Source organism: Bacillus rossius, chromosome 7, assembly GCF_032445375.1.
Source record: "Bacillus rossius redtenbacheri isolate Brsri chromosome 7, Brsri_v3, whole genome shotgun sequence".
NCBI classification, from domain to species: Eukaryota; Metazoa; Arthropoda; class Insecta; order Phasmatodea; family Bacillidae; genus Bacillus; species Bacillus rossius.
Genome location: NC_086335.1, coordinates 7678173 through 7697688, shown reverse-complemented (window position 1 = coordinate 7697688; position 19516 = coordinate 7678173). Strand labels below are relative to the sequence as shown.

The window sequence follows — 19516 nt, the reverse complement described above, 5'->3', positions numbered from 1 at the left end:
TAGAGAAATACTGAGCAAACACATTCGTTACCACGTTCGGATCATTTGATATATCACCATTTACTTTAAGAGAAAGTTGTTCATAATAACCATCTTTCATTAATTTTACATATCTCCAGAAACTTTTAGGGTTTTTCTTGATATTGTTATTTGTCGATTGAGTCCAGTGGATTTTGTCGCGCTTAATTAGAGATTTCACAGATTTTCTAAAATGAGAGAACTGTGCATAGTAGAGTAGATTATTGTTTCTTTTGTACTGCTTGTGGAAATGTTTTTTAGATTAAAGAGCACTTATTAAATTGCTGGAAAACCAAAGAGGATATTTCGATCTTTTTTTACTAGATAGAGGTATATAAGTATCAATTTTTTCAACAATACAAGTTGTTAGTTGATCCACTAGATCGTTAACATCAGTAGAACTATAAAAGTGTGACCAGTTACAGTCATTAATAGAGTTGTAAAGACCAAGATAATTCCCTTTTTTGTAATTTCTGAACACAGTAGAGGGATTAATATTATTATGCCATGTTTCTAATGTGATGTTAATATTTAAAGCGGGATGGAATGAATCTTCTTTGATAAGGATATCAGCAGAATGTGATACCAAACAATGAAGAAGATTAGAAAGACACAGATCTAAGAGATTTATAGCTGATTGGGTACAATTAAATTGTGATAAACCAAGGCTGGATGTGAAGTTAAGTAGGTAACTGGCTTTAGATTTGAGATGTGAGTGTATAATGTTATCAGGATGAGAATTAGACCAGGCAATGCCAGGCACATTAAAATCACCAAGAATCAATATATCATCACAACAAACTAGCAGTTTATCTTCCAAGGCTTCAAAATAATTCCGGTAAACATCAGGTGTGATATCTGGAGGTAAGTAGATATTACCAAGGATTATTGATTTCATAGGCGTTAGTTTTATTTTTAACCAGACAGCTTCGATGCCGGGGAAGACGTAATCATACAAAGGATGCACTGATAAGAATTTATGCTTATTGATGGCAGATAAGACACCTCCGCCTCTATTCTTCATTGTCAGTTGAGAGTTTCTATCGTCTCTAAGAACTAAATAATGGTCTGTAAAATAGTGAGAGTTTATACTATTTTCATTAAACCATGTTTCTGTTAAACAAATAATATCAAAATGTGAACAAATTAGGTTTTCCTGAAATTCAATAGATTTGGTTCGTAAACCTCTCACATTTTGATACGCAACTGAATATTCTTCAAAAGACTGCTTCACGGGTGGAGATTAAGATGCTCCTCCAGGCACCAAGATTGAAGTAGATGTGGATGCGGAAATAGAAGTAGAGGTGGATGTGGAAGTAGATGCACTAGGCCTGTTGATAGGTTCTTCAGATGCAGAGTTGTTTAGAATTTGATCATGATGTAGTTTGCCGTAGAAGGGGCTTAACAAGCAACCGTTTGGCCAAAAAACAATGTTATTTATTCTAGTAAAGTCCTCTTCCAGCACGGAAATGTGGAAAGATGCATAGGAGTTGAATTTAGTTTTGAGTTTTGTTACTTTAACTTGGGATAAATTCAGTTCATTAGATGTGTAATCGATGATCTCTTGTTCTTGCACGGCCGGATCAAACCTAGTTATAAAAAGTGCCTTCGTTTTTTTATAAATAGGTTTGGGAATCATTTTTAACGAGGATATATTTCTGATGCCCACTTTCATGGGTGTTTTTTTCATGACCAGTTCACGCTTCATTTCAGGATGACTCGTTGACTTGGCTTTACGTGTGTGCTGTACCAGCGTAAAACCATCTGTGTCGTCACATTTGTTATTTTCCTTTGTGCTGTCGCGCTGAGTGGAATGTAGGTCAGAGGACAGGCTGCTATTACCGGCGTGGTTCTGTGGAATCGCGCGGTCAGCTGGCTTGGCGATGAAAGGCTTCTTGAGGGCCTGGCTGTATGAAGATTCAGGATGATTGTCGGAGAATAGTTTTTCTTTAATATTATTTAGTTCCTGCCTGATTTCTGCCGTTTCTGCTCTGGAATCCATAAGCAGGGTTTTCAGTATACAATTCTCATTTTTTAACTCTTCGTTTTTTTCACATACCGTATCCATTATTTTGAGCAGATCTTCCATGTTCACCGTGTCCCTGTTGATACTTTCAGAAGAGAGGGTGTCATTCGATGGTATTTCTAGAGGTAACACAGATTTTACAGGTGTTTTTTTAGGTGACCGAAACATGGTCGCGCAGACGTCACTGTCTAGTACTGATATAGATACATCATTACTTGATAGATCAAAACCAGCGAATCCCGATTGATCTAGTATTGAGGAATTAATGATTAAACATCCTGAGCACTAACTAAAGAGTTTAACACGGAGTTAATCGCTTCAAAACATCGAAACCGAGGAGCGCGCCCGAAACACGTCCGCTCAGTCTGAACGCTCGTCCGCAACTTTGTTTAATGCTGCTAAAATACGTTTATTATGTATATTTGTTTTTGGTTTGTATTATCTTTTCATAACATCTTGGATTTAGATGATGGATTTGGATGCTGTCTCACTGGCGCGACTTTAAAAAGTTTGGTGCTTTGATGAGTTTGAAAATGGATGACAATTTTTCTTATGTCAGTTTTCGTATGTGTTAGAGATAAGTTGATTGACTCTAATATGTAACCCACATATTCTGTAGTATGGTTATAAAAAATAGTGTTAAAATTGTCAAGAATAGATACATTTCATGTGCTACGATGGTAATAGCCATGAATACGAGTTTTGACCCTATTTATATGCATAGAGGAAGACTCTGAATTGTAAGTATACGTATATATGTTTAAAACATTATTTTGTGCCACTATATTTTATTTCCCATGAGTGTAAGCATTACTTATGGACATATTACTGTAGAGTCTCGCTATTCTGAACCCCGCTATTCCGAAAGTTGTCCAAATAGTTACATAAAAATATAGTTAATTTATTAACACCGTAATTATTCATCACAACAACTTGAAAATGTAGTGGTTGTTTTGAATTTTGGTTTCTGTAGAATCACAATGGGTAAACATTTTTTTGTAACATCACAATGCTGTTGGAGAAAATAAAAGATAACATTAGTAGAGACCGGAAAGAGGTATTATTTTTTCTTAAAAGTGGTGTTATTTTTTACAATTAGTTCACAACAAAAAGTGAGGATATTGATTCATGTACAGATTATTTAATGATAATAGAGTTAAAATCACACACGCAAATTTATTTCACGTGAAATCAAGGAATTAGGTTGAATAGTTTTAGAGTTACACGTACAAAAACACGTAGGAGCTACATAACTCATAGGCATAAAATGTGTCGTAACATTAACTGCACGTATAAATTACTACAGTGGAAAATTTCATCAGAACCCATCCAAAATATAAATCACTCATCACTGACTCACTAGCTAGTCACATTTTGGCCATGTATATAATACATATTATGTTAAATGTAATTCAAGTTAAAAATTTTGTACTTAACTATAGTTAAAATTTTTGTACACAGCCTCTTTGAAAAATGGGAAACAGCAGTTATTAAAAACGCAGCTGTCCGGAAAGCCAAGAGAAGGGAGGATGAAAGGCTGCTGTGATAGACGTGTGGCTGTTGCAGCGACGCTGCCCACAGATCATGGGTGGCATGGTGAAGGAGGACAGCGTCCCCAAGTCAGCCCAGCTGCCCCACGAGACGCTGGCCGTCATGCTCAGCTGCCTGCAGAACTGCACCGGGTACGTCAGCTGTTTACTGGCTCCGAAACTATACAAACATTATTATATTTTATAATGTTTGTTTATTTCACCTCGGTTTCCTACTTGTAACGTTTACCTGCTTATCATGTTTTTTTTTTCCTTTTGTCCCCTTGAAAAACATTGTAACAGGGTTGTACAGTACAAGTTATTGCTGCATAACAGGATCTAGGTACAGTGTTGCTCCAGCTAATCGGTGAGATGTTGAGCAACTGTGTATCAAAGTGCTAGATGACTTGTTTATGGTCAGATTATGGTAAAATGGGGTGCCATAGGTCATATTGAAAAATAAACACATTAAGACATACTGTATCTCTGGTGTGACTGGAAAATGTGTGGATGTAAAAAAAAACTATAGTCCAGAACTGAGAATCAGTTTTTAATAACTGGAACCAAACAGAGAATTGAGAAAAATTAGAACCTACACATCACTACCAGAAACAGCTCATAATACACATTATCTGTCATAATATGTTTTTACCCACTTAAATGTTCAATATTTAGTAGTTAAGTTAGGTAAAATTATAGAGTAACTAACTGCAGTGTTTGCTTTACACCAAAATTAAGCATTTAGATGTTTCTACAGAATGGGGTATTTCAAAAGTGTGCAAGTTAATGTTAGTTGTGATTGGTGTGCGTGTGTGCAGAAACGTGTCCCAGGAGTTGTCGGACGTGATCTTCACGATGGTGACGAACTGCACGGTGCTGCTGAAGTCGCGGCAGCCTCCGCCGGGCGTGATGCGCACGCATCGCAACCTGGAGCAGGCCTTCAACCCCTCCTCCATCAGCGGCCAGGTGAGCCTGTGTTCCTGTGCCATCACAACCGCAGTTGAAGGGTACACACTTACAACGAAAGAGAGCGGACCATCAAATGTAGTTAACTCGGTACTCGACAGAGAGCGTGCGTTGCATGTAATCGGCGAGATAACAATATCAATATTGGACTACGTGTGCGCGCTCTATACGGGAAGCAACATAACCAAACACGAATGATGCCAACTAGCGCTGGCTACATTTTTATAAGTGGTACACCGTGGCGATGCAGATGAACAGATAAAGGTTATAACTTTTAAAAAGTCTTTAAAAGAAAATTTACATATCCGACAACTTTGTATTTCCGTTAATTAAATAAGTAAGTGGTAATGTCTGAATAAATATTAGGTTTATACTTTAAAATACATCGTTTTATACAGAAAAAAATACCTACACAAAGTGCTTGGAATCTAATAGCAGGACTAAAAACAACTTGTAATGTTTACGCTAGAGGTTTTTTTTTATCTAAATTTTGATGCCCTAAAATATCGGTGCAACGATTATGCACGTGTGACCATTATGCACGTGTGACGATAATGTGATAAAACAGGGTATCCCATTTTTGAAGTGACCAGTATTGTCCCTTCATAGTGAGAAGGCTGTTCATAAACTGAAACTTGGTTTGTACAATCATAATGGTAGACTCGGTACTATTCGTGTATCGATGGTGGTAACCATTAATTGTAACTAGTGATTAATACCACTTATTAATTAATCATGTTCAGCAATCAATAGATGAATACAAATTTATCTCAATCAGCGATTACAAACGTTTACTAGTACTTTTTACATGTTCAGTAAATATATGAAACAACCACCTGACCAGGTAAATTGGGAAGATGCCGCTAGGAATGAGATGTGAATTGTGAATTTACAAAGGACATCAGTAATCATTCTGCGGTTGAGCGTTTGGAAACAACTTAGTGGCAAAACCACATTCTCAGCGTATAGAATTCACACTTATGGCACTTTCAATTGATATAGTTTACTGCAAACCCTCCACTCCAATGCAAACAGTACTGATGACACATCTGCCTCAGGGGTTCTGCTCTTGGTTTTTTCCTTCCAGTTTTAACCCACAATAAACAACTGTAGTAGCAACACAAATTAAAAAATACAGTGATACATGTATGATTTGACATGTAAATAACTGTTGAGACGGACAATGGGAAATCTTTAAATATGTCATACAAAGAAAATACAACAGGAACTTTTAAATATGGCTGGAATAATTATTTTTTCCTTTACAGCTATAATACTGCGGTAGTGGCATGTTCATTTCTTCATATTTTTTGCCAGTTGCGTCTTTTAGCGAGAGTGACCACAGCAGACATGCTGATGACAAGTGTCCCGGGCCAAGTGTGACTAGTCACATTCGTGCCCAACTAAGACAATGTCGTTCCTTGCACATAAAGAAAACATTTGAAACACACTTCTTCAGAAGTTGCAGGTAGTACGGTGTAAAGTTATGTCTATTAATCTATTAATGTTAATTTACTGGAAATTGTTTGTGGTTATTTTCAAATAAAAGAGTTGAAATGAATGAAACACTCACTCACTTTTGCCAATCGCTACTCACAGTCCTGTGCTTTATCGATAGAATGTTCCTAGTCATGTCGTCATCTAGGTATTGGGAAAGAAGAAAACTTAAGTCCTGGTGGACCTATCGCCCACCCTAAGCCTATGCTGCATGCCTGAGGCCTAAATTTATAATTGAATTGTAAAAACAAAGGTAAGGTGACACAGTCCAGACCTCTGACTTCAAATTACCCATCACTAGGGATGGTGATTTTTCGTTTTCGCGAAATAGATGCGAAAATATGCTAAATTATATTTTTTCCGCTATAAAATGCGAAATCTAGACTATTCCGAGATAAATGTGAAATCAAGGTAAAAAACGTAGATTCGTCTTCACTCTACACAATTTATTTACAGATTGTATTTCGTTTCAGTTCAGTATCAAAAGAAACCATCATTTTATGGCTTATTCAGCACAAGTATCTTATTGTCATGTCATTCACAACACTATTGTTCGTAAATATTGAATGAAAAATAGCCATCCGTGCCTCGCGATTGTAAACAAAGCAAAGAACAACTAGCTGGAAGAGTGTCCGTCATCTTGCAGAGTACAAATTTTTAGGCCGCCATATTGCGACATCTCTGCTTCGCCGCGCTACAATTCCCATTTTCTGGCTGTATTTCACGTGAAAGCCGCGTTCTTGTGTAGTCTGTGGAAGGTGGTGTGTTTGCAAATACGTTCATACTCGTGAATGTGTTGTATACTGTTATTTCTCGTGGTTAAAATGGGACGAAATGTAATTTCCATTCGCGATCGCATAAATGAATACAAAAGTGAACTGTTCTACGAAAGTGATACGAATACTTTAATGCGCAATTTACGTAATCGCCGTCTGGAGTGGAAAAAAAAAAAGATGTACTCGAAAAGTACATTATATCTAAGGGACATCAGGCTGCAAAAAAAAAAAAAAAGATTCACCAAGAAATCGGATGAAGAAAAAAAGTCGGTAAATCGGCAATCAACGGTTTCTGGCATGATCGAAAACCAAAAGAAGGCGAAAATTGAAAAAAACGAAAGAAAAAAAAATTGAAAAAACGAGTTTCAATAACATTATTTGTGCACTCTACATCAACTATGGCCATGAACACGGCTAAAAAATATTTATTGTAATTTTAAGTATTCAATTTATTGCACTCATAAGTGCTAAAAAGTTGTTTGGAAACCTGCCAAGATAGGCTATCTCTGTAGTTGTGCTAGATCTTTATTTCTGTGGTTGTTAATAATTAATATGTGTATTATTTAATGCTTTTTAAAAATATACTTTTCTTCGGTAATGTAAAATGAGAGATTTGGCTAAATCTTGTTTTTAAAAATGCTACAAAATGCTAAATTTCAAATTCAAAATGCTAAATGTTATTATTTTAAATGCTATAAATCACCATCTCTACCCATCACTATTTGCTCATAATATTTTTTTTGTCAGCTGCCTAATGACATAATCTTTCCGCACAGCACTCGAATGACTGACGAAGCAGCTATGTGAATTCGACCAGTAACAACGCAACTCTTACATATAAGGACTCAAATACTACATAAAAATACTACATAAAAATACTACATAAAATACTTAACCTTCGCTTTGAGGTATATCCGGAGAAAACTAAGCATACAAAACACAAAGACTTCTTTGATAGACTGGCATGAAACCCTGATAAGTTTATCATTAAAGCGAACCCTTGTCTATTGTCCCCTTATAAGAGTACATACGGAAAGCACTAAAACATCTTGACAACTGAACAAATGTCTAGAAAATGGGTGCAGCATTATTGCGTACCGCGTTTTCTCGCATAATTGTCGCACATTTTATTCTAAAATCAAGTTTAACAATTACGGAAAAAAAAAATTTTTTTAGGTAAAGTTATTCATAAAAACAAAACCAGTTTATGGAAAGTACCGTATTTACTCGCGTAAAGGCCCCGCCCGCGTATAAGCCCCCCTCCTTGTTTTGTAAACATTTTTGAGAAAAAATTTAAAAACGTGTTTTTCTGGGTTTATCTGAGGGCAGGGCAGCTTGGCATGCATCAAACAGCAAGCCATGTATTGTGAGCGGCAGGAGGTGATTTGTAAGGCTGTCTTGAGGCGTGACAGACGTAAGCAGTTAGTCGTTTGGGGGAAAGGGTGTAGTGAAGGAGGAAGGGAAGTGGGTGGAGCAGTTACCTACGGCAAGCGCTTCTGGTATTTCTAACACTCATTTGTCTCTCTCTTTCCCTCCCTCTCTTTCTCTTGACGGCGCCAGTTGCTTCCCATCCTAGGTGGGCGGAGGGGTAAATCTAAAAATAGACCAGCCAACACCCTTCCTTTCTTCCTTCGCTCTCCCTTTTTTTTTTTCCCCCCACCGCTTCACATTCCTTCTATCCGTGATAGCTGGCTGGAGGGAGGTTAAGCCACGCCTCTGCCTCTTCCCCTCCTGCCACAGCACTGCCTCTCCCCCCTACGGACTCGCTGCCTCTCTCACCCTCCCGCCGCGTCGCCGCATGCCTTTCCCACCCTCCTTCAGTTGAACAAAGACGCACGACTATTTTTTCCTCCAAACTCGCGTATAGGCCTCCTCCCCTTTTTTGGAGTCGAAAATTTGGAAAAAAAAGGGGGCCTTTACGCGAGTAAATACGGTATGTTTATTTAAAAAGTGAATTTTAAAATTGCACGCCAAACAATTTAAATTAATAAGTCATGCAACAAAAACCTTTTCTCGACTTTAAATAGGAAAACCAAAACTGTGATTCGAACGCAAGCCATTTAATTCTTTGACGTGAACTAACGCATAACTATTGACGTAGTAAACACCACAAAAGAGTATGGGCCATCAAATGTAGTTAACTCGGCACTTGACAGAGAGCGCGCGTTGCATGCAATCTGCTAGATATCCATATTACACTACGTGCGCGCGCTCTATACAGAAAGCAACATAACCAAACATGAATGATGCCAATTAGCGCTGGCTACATGTTTATAAGCGGTACACCGTGGCGACGCAGACGATCAGATAAAGGAAATAACATTTAAAAACGTCTTTAAAAGAAAATTTACACGTCAGACAACTTCGTATTTCCATTAATTAAATAAGTAAGTGGTCATGTCCAAATAAATATTACATTTCTACTTTAAAATACATCGTTTTATATGGAAAAGATACCTACAGAAAGCGCTCCCAATTTGGACGGCCTAAAATATAGGTGCGACGATTATGCGAGTGCGACGATTATGCGATAAAAGATGGTAACTGTCTTTCCTCCTTCCTTTTCCCAAAACCATACACAATGTTCAGGAACCATTATTGTAACTTCCATGTAAGCACAAAAACAATATTGAATGTTAATAAAATACTGGTAATGCATTTAAACAAATACTAATCTAACAAACAATGTGAAAATTCGTAAAAATAAAGTTCAAAGTTTTTTTCCAAATAAAAATAATTAAATATCAGAAACTATTACGAAATATAAAAGACAGTAAAACATAAATACATAACTGACACCATGACCCTGAACCTATATACTAAATAATCAGCTGATACATGCATTGCTGGAAAACTGCCATAGCAACACTGTGCAAAGTTGGGAAGGGCAGGGGCCTGACACCACAAACTGTCACTCAGAATCAATATTCTATGCAATTTTTATTTTATTTTATAGTATGTGTTTGGTATTGCCATTTAAATTTACTTTTCTGCAACAAATAGGTTCAGTGAGGTCTAACATTTCTGATATTTACTGGCAACAACCCTTTACAATTGATACAGGTGCAGAAAAAATTTTTGGTGCATAAATTGCAGGGATACTGTTCAGACATTTTGTCAAGGGACTGTAAAAAAAATTCTTAGTGGGGAAAACTTAGAAGAGAAAAGGAAAATTTCCTCTCTTTAATAGTTTACTAATAATAAAATTGAACAAAGTTACAAATGGTAACCATTTATTATGAAAAATAGGACCTAAGACTATATAATAGGGATGGGGCGACCGAATCCAATATCCGCCGAATCCGCCGAATCCTAGGGATTCGAAGGTTCGGCGGGTCTGATATAGGATTTGTCAAAGGATTCGGTTTTTTACTATTTACGGGAAAAAAATACAGTAAAACTCGCTTATGAGGTCCCGCATGGTAGGTTTTTCCATATAAAGCGTTTAAATTGCCCGAGGTCTCATCATTTACGCCATTAAATGTGTGATATAATGTCCGTTAAAATTTTTTCTGAAACTTCCCGTCTCAAATAATGGCACACGTAAATATGAAGAAAAGACAAATGAACAACATACGAAGAAATATGGATGATGTACCATAACTACAGTACAAACCCAATAGTTATTTTAAGATAATTACCATAAAAAGAACTAAAGATTCTTTGTAGAATACCATAATACTACAGAAGCATGATAGCTACCATATTTGCACTATAGTTACCGTAACAACTGAGATGTATATTTACCGTGATAGTAATGTATTATTTATTTATGACATATTAAATTAAAGAACATTGTTGAAAAAAAAAAAAAGGATGTTAAACTTTGATATGTACGGTTGGCACATGTTTGCTAAGAAATAATGCGATCTGAAAGAATGCAGTACTACTACGAAAAGTAAAAATGGTACTTGTGGATTTTTAGGTTATGGCAGTCTCTTTCGTTTTCAGTAATATCGGCCGAAAATTAACGAGTGTACTGTATCGGAAGTCGGCAGAAATGCTGATTCAACTAAATATTGGCAAAATCAGCTTCTTCAATACAGCTCTACATTTAATGACATGAGTAAACATATTTCAGACTTCAGGATATTGAAAAAGACTTTAATTTCCATGTAGGTTTATTGTGTGTATGTTTTTTTTGCAAGTGTAAATTGAATAAAGTAAAATGCTTTTATTTTTATTACTTTCAATTGATTAAACTTTAATGACCAGTTACAGATATTTGACACCAATTTTGAGGTTAAGCAATTTTACTAAAGCATTCCAGCCAAGCAGGTTGCCAGCGAGAGATGCTTCTCTTTTGCTGGAAACACTATCTCCAATCGTAGAGCTAATTTAACTCCTGAACGTGCAGAACAAATTATTGTTCTGCATGATAGATTAAAGAACAAAATTTAATACTCTGTGACAATCTCTCTCAGAATTATTGTGCTGAAAAGTGGAAATGTTGAAACAATGTGAATGTACTTTTCAAACAACATGATTTTTGGTGCTAAGTTTGTTGAAGATCAGTAAGGACTCCAGAAAATATGACAAGGATGAAATTTTTCCAAAGATATGTTACATTTACACAAACATATACTTGGTTATGTTAGTTGGATGATATCAGTTACTAATGAACCAATGGAAACAGGTAAGATTCAATGGAAAAAAAATGTTATTTTTTTTTCTGGCAGTGCAAAATGTAAACACACTCTGTAAATAGTTACCCAAAATTAATAAGCCCACTTCATTTTAATACTTTATTCAAACATTATACTAAGTTTAAGATAAAAATAATTTCCCAAAAGTGTAACTGTACCACAAAAGCTCGAGCTCGGCTCGGAAGTAAAATTCTTAGGCTCGCAGACCTCTAGCTTATTTATAGAAAAAATCCTAACCACTAATCTGTACTAAAACTGAAAATTCTCAAGAAAAATTTTTTGTCTTTATGTACACTTATACCAGAAATGTACCAAACTACATGTGATAAAGTCAAGGGACTTTTAGTGCAAGCAGAATACATCTCACTTACATTAGATATGTGGACATCATCTATTAAAAGATTCGGGTTTGGGTTCGAGATTCGGCAATTCCAGTCGAGGATTTGAGTTAGGATTCGGATTCGAGGAAATCAGGATTCGCCCCATCCCTACTATATAACAAAACAAGGATTACATTTCCTATTGAAAGAAATTAATTCTAACTTGCATACATGTATAATGCACTAAGGCATCAGAACAGGTTGGTTATGATGGTGCTCTTGCTTCACTTTCCCCTCATCATCATCTTCGTCATCGTCTTCGTCTTCGTCTTCGTCTTCGTCTTCGTCTTCGTCTTCTACTGCAACCACGTCATTGTTGCTGCTGCTTGCTATTGCTTCAGCACTCTGAGGCTCACACTGCCAGCTTCAACATAGTCGTCAAAACTACACGTGATTTTTAGTTTGCCTTGCCAACTATTTCATGCATTATTGCATGCACCCTCAGCAGTTGGGGCTACAATGCCTGCTTCCTTAAAGCAGCTTTTGAAGTAGTTTTGGGTCCATCCGCTAGCTATGTCCTTTTCTCATGTATTACTAACATATCTACATTGATTGTGAGATCAGGCAAACAAACCAGTGAAAATTAATACACTTTATTTTGGTAGCCTCATATTTTGTGTTGTGGTGTACCAGAAATACTGATCTCCTACTCATTTATATAGAATATGCAAATTTTTTGTTACAAATTCAGTATTTCGTTTTCGTGGTGTTTTTTTTTTTTTTTTTACAATTTTAGTCTTTCCTTCTAAGCAATGAGACGTCAAGTAGTTAAATTATCATTAAATAGCCAACGTTTTGGAATTGAACCTCATGCCCGGTTTTGTTTTGAGTAGTTATTAGCTCACTCAACAGATATCGCACAAAATGTGGTTTCCGTTTCCGCTGTAAGAGTCACACTTCTGTCTCTTGTTATATGACACTAGTAACTTCAGTTGTATGCTTTCATAGGTAACTAATCTGTATATAATTAAGAAGGTTTTTTGTAAAACTGCTTTATTACCTGATACGTGAGTACGATGCACTGGAAGGATGTTGGCGTGTGTGCGCGCAGCTGTTCACGGGCCCGCAAGTGGACTCGATGGGCAGCATCGGGTCGAGCCTGGCAGGCATGAGCCTGGGCGCGGGCGCGGGCAGCTCGGCCTTCAACCTGCCCGGGGCGCTGGGGCCGCTGGTGTCCACGCCGGGCTCCCCCTCGCGCCTGCTGGGCCAGGGCACCTCGCCGGGCCCCTTCCCGCTCATCCAGCTGCAGCACGGCGGGCCGGTGGGCGCCGGCGCCCGCGTCGCCCCGCCGCCGGGCGCCCTCGACAAGCGCCTCGGTGAGCCCTCTACAGTGCAACCTCGCTGCTGCGGCGGCAAAACAGTCTTCATTACACACCGTAACTTGTAAACGGTGCACTATAGTGGGAAAATTTGTCGAATAAAAGTTGTAGCAAAGTAAATTACGAGTAGAAAGTGTTTCTATGGAATTTTTTGTATCTACAACGGTTTTTGATTTAATCGCGAATGAAATGGCCGGATACAAAATCTGAAAAGAAAAAAAAAGCGAAGGAAGAAAGGAAGGGTGTTGGGTGGTTTATTTTTAAATTTATTTCTCCACCAACATAGGAGGGGAAGCAACAGGCGCCGTCAAGAGAAAGAGAGAGTGCATGTTGTTTGTCACCAGTCCTTACTCTCCTTATCAAGGGCTTATACCTTCTAAGAACCCAGTTCGTCTGGCGCCCGCGTAGCCACGCAGCTGTCTGTATTTACTGCATGAACATTATTTTTTCAACTGACGGTGTTTTTCTTTTTTTGAAGATGCCATTCAAATCACTCGTACTTACGAAAGGGCCTACAAGGAGGCACTCGTAATAACCGGTATAATTTAGTATGATTTACGTAGTAAAACTGACGGTACATTACAAAACTGTCATAACAACGAAGGTCTCGTAGTATCCCGTACTCGTAATAATGAGGTTCCACTGTATTATTAAAAAGAAAAAAGAAAAAAGTTTCTGACATACTAAATCAGTATTATAAAATAATTTTTAATTCTATATAAATATAAATAATAAAATTATTTTGGATTTTGCATCTTCAGTAAAAAAGAAATGGGATGCGTTTGGCTTTATTTAGCAAACGGATACTGCTATTTTTTTTTATTAAATCTAGTTCTGAATTTTCATTTAGGTATCCCTGTTTTAAAATAGGAGAAGTGTGAGAAATTTATTATTTTTGTTTTGAGTAGTACCTAGCATAACTAAGAATTAATTAATACATTCAAAAATAAATTTGATACCAATACTCTACAGTTCGAAGAAAAATGTGTTTGTTTTAAAAATCTCAAAATAATGTAGGTATCTGTAATAAGGGTAAATTATTAATTATTTTAAGTATAGTTTTAACAAAAATAAATGAAAGAGTAGGTATAAATTGGCTACTTTATCAATCATGAAAGTATGTGTGATATCAAGGTAAAATAAATCCTCTAACACACTAAAACGGAAGTTATTGAGCTATGCTAAAAATTATAAAGGCTTCCCATAGCTGCTTTAGAAAATATTGTTCTTAAATGGTTTTTTATGAATGAAATCTTGTATACTGTTAATTTATTGTGTCTATTTTATTATTAGTAAACATTTTCGGAATTATTCACATACATTTCTTACAATGGTAAAATATCAGCCATACCCTGAAATTGTGTGAGGGATGCCACGGTATATTAGCTAGTTACTGATAAAACCTTTTGCATCAGACCAATTGTTCCAGAATCTTCTAGAACAATCCCTGTATCATGCATTAATGATACAAAGAAAATACAACAAACAATACTAAAAAAATACAGTGTTTTCTCACATAATTATCACACATTTTATACCAAAATCACGTTTGAAAAGTTAGGGGTGCGAAGTTTATGAGGAAAATTTTTTTTTTGTTAGGTAAAGTTATTCTTAAAAACAAAACCAGTTCATGGAAAGTACATTTATTTAAAAGTGGAGTATACAAGAGCATGCCAAACAATTTATAATATGTAATTCATGGAACAAAATCCTTTCTTTAACTTTAAAAAGAAAAACTAAATCTGTGACCCGAACGTAAGCCACTTGAATCTATGACGGGAACTAACGCGTAAACTATCGTTGTAGTACACACCACGAAAGAGTGCGGGCTATCAAATGTAGTTAACTCTGCACTTGACAGAGAGCGTGCGTTGCATGAATCGGCGAGATATCGATATTCACCTACGTGTGCGCGCTCTATACGGGAAACAACATAACCAAACATGAATAATGCCACATTTTTATAAGCGGTACACCGCGGCGACACAGATGAACAGATAAAGGTTATAACGTGTAAAAACGTCTTGAAAAGAAAATTTACACGTCAGACAACTTCGTATTTCCGTTAATTAAATAAGTAAGTGGTAATGTCTGAATAAATATTAGATTTGTACTTTAAAATACATTGTTTTATACGGAAAAGATACCTACACAAAGAGCTCGGAATCTAATAGCAGGACCAAACATCATGTGGTGTAATTGACGTCACTTTTTAACCTCACCTTCCCCAAATTGATGCTCAAAACATTGCAGAAATAGTGTTTGATTACATCAGATGATGGATAGTAAGTTTGAATCAGAAGCTCTGTTGTTAAAAACAGTCACTTTCATAAAAATAGTTTTTAAAACTGTTTACACAATGGGAACACTACACTTCAGCCAATGTTTTGTGTGTCTAACTATTAAAACACAACAATAACTGGAGGAAAAAACTGTTTCACACACTTACCATTTAATCATGCAGATGTGGCCACCCCCCTGTGAATACCTTTCATCATACCAGCAAACCTAACCATATTTCAATTAAAATTATTAAAATGTATGACTCTCAGACTTTCAGATTTGTCTGAGGAAATTGTGTATATACTACATGCGCACATATACGTGCTACGAAATCTACAAGAATTTCAATTAATTACTAAATGAAGGTACAGTAAAACTTAACTACAACAAACTTTCAGGGCCCAAGATTGCCAGTGGTTTGTTGTAGTGAAGTTCTTTATACTGAAATCATAAAAATTGCATTATTTTTGGTTGTGCCTATTAACAACATAAAAAGTACGTTAGCAACTGTATAAAAATTACTTATTTCTCAATTCATCACTATAAAAAATCATGAAAACTTGTAAATAACTGCAAACACATTAAGAATAAAATTATGTAATATTTATCAATTCTAGTTTAACTGATCTCTTTAAAAACAGATGGTGCAGACTCAAGTTAATGGGAACACGTTAAAAAACACTGTTCTAAAATATAAAAGTAAGACTATGTAATTATATGAAATAAACTAAATTGATTTCAACAACAAACACACAATTCACTTTGATCTTGAAAAAAAGTCTTTAATTGGTGACTGCTTTTTCATTGCCCCCAGTTCCCGAGTTACATCAAAGAATCACTTCTCCAGGAGTTCATATGGTGCTGCTGAAATACGTTTTCGGCTGTGGGATACAAAATCATGTGTTTTAATTTCAGACCGCTGATTTAAAAATAGTGGACAAAGTAGATTTCGCGATTCCAAATTCAGTCGCGATGTCGGTTTTTCTTCTTCCCGTCATCTACTGCTTTAATCATAGCTAGTTTCGTTTTCATATCAATTTATTTTTGCTTTCTCAGCAACATTTCGCCTAAACAATTTGAAAACGTCAACAGAAAAATCACAAACTTAAAACTCACACGATACTTTACAATTTACGTAACACGTTTCGTATTGCGGGCGCGAAATAAAAACCACAACACAGATATGACGTAATGGTGTATACAAAACATCAGCAATGGAAAATGGTCTTTGGCGGCGGATGCTAGAAGTAGGAGCGCTGCAGGCGCGCCAATGCAAGGTGGCGGCAGATGCTAGAAGTGGGAGCGTTGTAGGCGCGTCAACAAAGGACGTTAGATATTAATAGCGCTGTTACCCAATTGATGTGTTCTGCTGTCATTGTGTGCCGTATTGTTTTGCTTCTTATGTTTCGTTATCATTTCATAACGAAATTTTGAGACTGAAGTATTTATGATGATTGTCCAGATTATATATCATGTTCGTTAACGTGAATATTTTGTAAACCTCTCGCAAAATATTGCTGGAAAATTCTTATAGTTGAAAATAATTTACATATGATTGCATTGCGTTTTGGCGGGACCGTAGGAGATGTTCGTTATAGTGAAGTGTACGTTATCCTGAAGTTCGTTAATGCGATGCTTTACTGTAATAATGTGTAATCTACCTGTGTTGGATATATTAAAATCAGTAATGATTTGCATGTATGTCTTCATCGGAGATATCTCATCTCAGCTCATGCAGCACATGCTGAATAAGTGGCCATTAGCATTATCCTTCAGGATTAACAGTCTTGGCCGAGTGTACCGGTGGAAGGGGAGTAGGTATTCTGTGCTCCCCCCCCCTCCCCCTCCACACAACCATACCTTTTTGGAGCACTTAGTCCAGAAGCATTGTTTTTGAATGCCTACCAAGTGTCAATGCTACTGCCATCCTTCGTCGAAAGTGTTTTGCTAAGTTTAGTTTCAACAATCGCCAACAGGATAGATGCTAACAAATTCTACCTGCCAACTACTATGGAAACCATTGCCTTAAGATATGGAAAGAGATGTGCAATTGCAGAACACAAATCTGTGTTCCAACTATCTTGTGTTTGTATGTTCATTTGTTACGGTAAGGATTTGTGAGCATGGCAGCTTTTGTGTTCTAGCCCCTGAGACTGCAAACCTGTTCCCCGACATGCCCCAGAATGTTTCCAAGGAGATAGAGGACGAGGCAAACAGCTACTTCCAGAGGATTTACAACCACCCGCCGCACCCCACGTTGTCGATCGACGAGGTGCTGGATATGCTCAAGAAGTTCCAGGACTCCCCGAACAAGCGCGAGAGGGTGCGTCCTTGGTCACTCATGCCGCAATGCAGCACTCTCGTATTCATTTGTTGATCATATACATGAAGCTGTAAGATTATTTCTCTTGGAAATGGTTTTCTATTTTTGAATCTTGTTGGAATAAAAGCTGTTAAAACATTCTGCCTTTTAAAATATTATAAATTTTATAAGAGCCCAAGACATAACATTGCTGTCACCTAGTCACTGCCAGTTTGACTTGGTGTGTGTAGAGCAGTCATTCAGCTTTAATTGGATGGTTACAGATAGAACCTGTAACAGTTTTTGTTTGATGTTGAGAACATCGGTGAAGAAACATTGTGTACCTATCCACCCTTGGGCTACCCACATCTTCTTTTCTATCCTTTTTTGCACTTTATTTCCAATCCCATTTTGCCCTAATAAAAATCTTCACTGCTAGTTTTAATAGCCTAAGTTGATAAGTCAAGTTGCCCAACAGAGTACAGTATTTAGCTGAATAGAGGTAGACCTCGATTGTAAGAAGACCCCTTTATTATGATGTCTCCCCATTAAAAACAAAAATTAATTAAACTTCTTCCTCTACATGAGAATCACTTTCACCAAATCGTTTTTTCTAAATCCTTCACTGCTGCACATTCTTTGCACAGAACCTTTATTGGCGTGTTGCTGCACAGTTTTTCATTTCTATGGTGTAGTGCAGGGTTGCCGTTTTTACGGATATTTTGGAGTTACACCGGATTAACGGATAAGCACTTCGAATCACGGATATTTTAATTGACGAATGCACAAACATAAATATTTACTTATTGCTCCCGCTCCACATCATAGATAACATGTCATCAAGACACTAAACTTTGCTACGTCGTTTCAGTTTTTCCAAGATGATAACAATTCACGCTCTACCTTTTATTTCTGGAAGAATTTTTTTATTTCACGGATGAAAGTATACCGTGCATCGTAATATCTATGACAGTTGTTTAAGACACCGTGTTCTTTTTCTCTCTTCTGCGCGATGGTGCATTCGTGCGTGTAACGGAACACGCCCAGTAATATTTGTGCAATGTGATATCTGTGACTGTGTTTTTACAGTCTCTGTTGTTATACCATGCAATCAAGATTTCTATGATGGATTGACGGAGTGTTTACAGTTTGTTATTAATTTTAAAGTAATTGTTATGTACAAAAAATTCGGCTTGCATCTTTGTGGAGATTGTAATTATTGAAAGAAATGGACAGAAAATGCAAGGCATCTCCAGATTGAACGCTGTATAAAAAACGATATAAACGTGAGTGGGAAATAGAATTAAAGTGACTGAAACCCGGTAAAACGGACTTTACTGCAGTGTGTTCATTGTGTCGGTCGGACTTCAACATTCAAAAGGGTGGTCTGAAAGATCTTAGGCTTCACGAAAGCACACAGATACACCAGAGAAATCAGAGGGCTGCTGAACAAAGTACTTATCTCACATCTTTCATCAGCAAACCAGACAACAAAATTGTAGATGCAGAGCTCATGTGGGCAAATTTTATTTGTGTCTGTGTGTAAATTTTTAAATTGATTTTTGTGAGAACCTCATACTGGTACTTAACTCTTTACATGTAAACTTATCAGTTTTTTTTATCTACATTCATTATTATTATTTTTAAGTAGGTTTATGCAACTGGAATGAAGGAAAAGCTGATTTTTGAAGAAATATGCTTATAATACTTTGTTTTCTCCTGTGTCTTAGCTGCAAAAAAAAAATTTGGCGCGAATGAAAAACCTGTTTACAGA

At 36.7% G+C, this 19516-nt stretch overlaps 1 protein-coding gene and 1 long non-coding RNA gene across 4 annotated transcripts in view; one reads left to right on the top strand and one right to left on the bottom strand.

Moving 5' to 3' along the window:
- Positions 1 to 19516, top strand: part of LOC134533664 (CCR4-NOT transcription complex subunit 1) — a 238302-nt gene that overhangs the window by 55257 nt on the left and 163529 nt on the right. For 2 of the 3 annotated variants that reach the window (XM_063371210.1, XM_063371209.1), the window contains exons 11-14: positions 3611 to 3726; positions 4392 to 4539; positions 12890 to 13154; positions 17585 to 17763. In XM_063371210.1, coding sequence (XP_063227280.1) covers positions 3611 to 3726; positions 4392 to 4539; positions 12890 to 13154; positions 17585 to 17763 — 708 coding nt within the window. The remainder of the gene's footprint in view (positions 1 to 3610; positions 3727 to 4391; positions 4540 to 12889; positions 13155 to 17584; positions 17764 to 19516) is intronic. The other variant, XM_063371211.1, reaches the window with a different exon arrangement.
- On the bottom strand, positions 4108 to 13024 carry LOC134533666 (uncharacterized). The gene is made up of 2 exons (XR_010075357.1): positions 12839 to 13024; positions 4108 to 4553 (listed from the first exon to the last, which is right to left on the bottom strand). It is a non-coding gene; the product is annotated as an uncharacterized LOC134533666 (long non-coding RNA).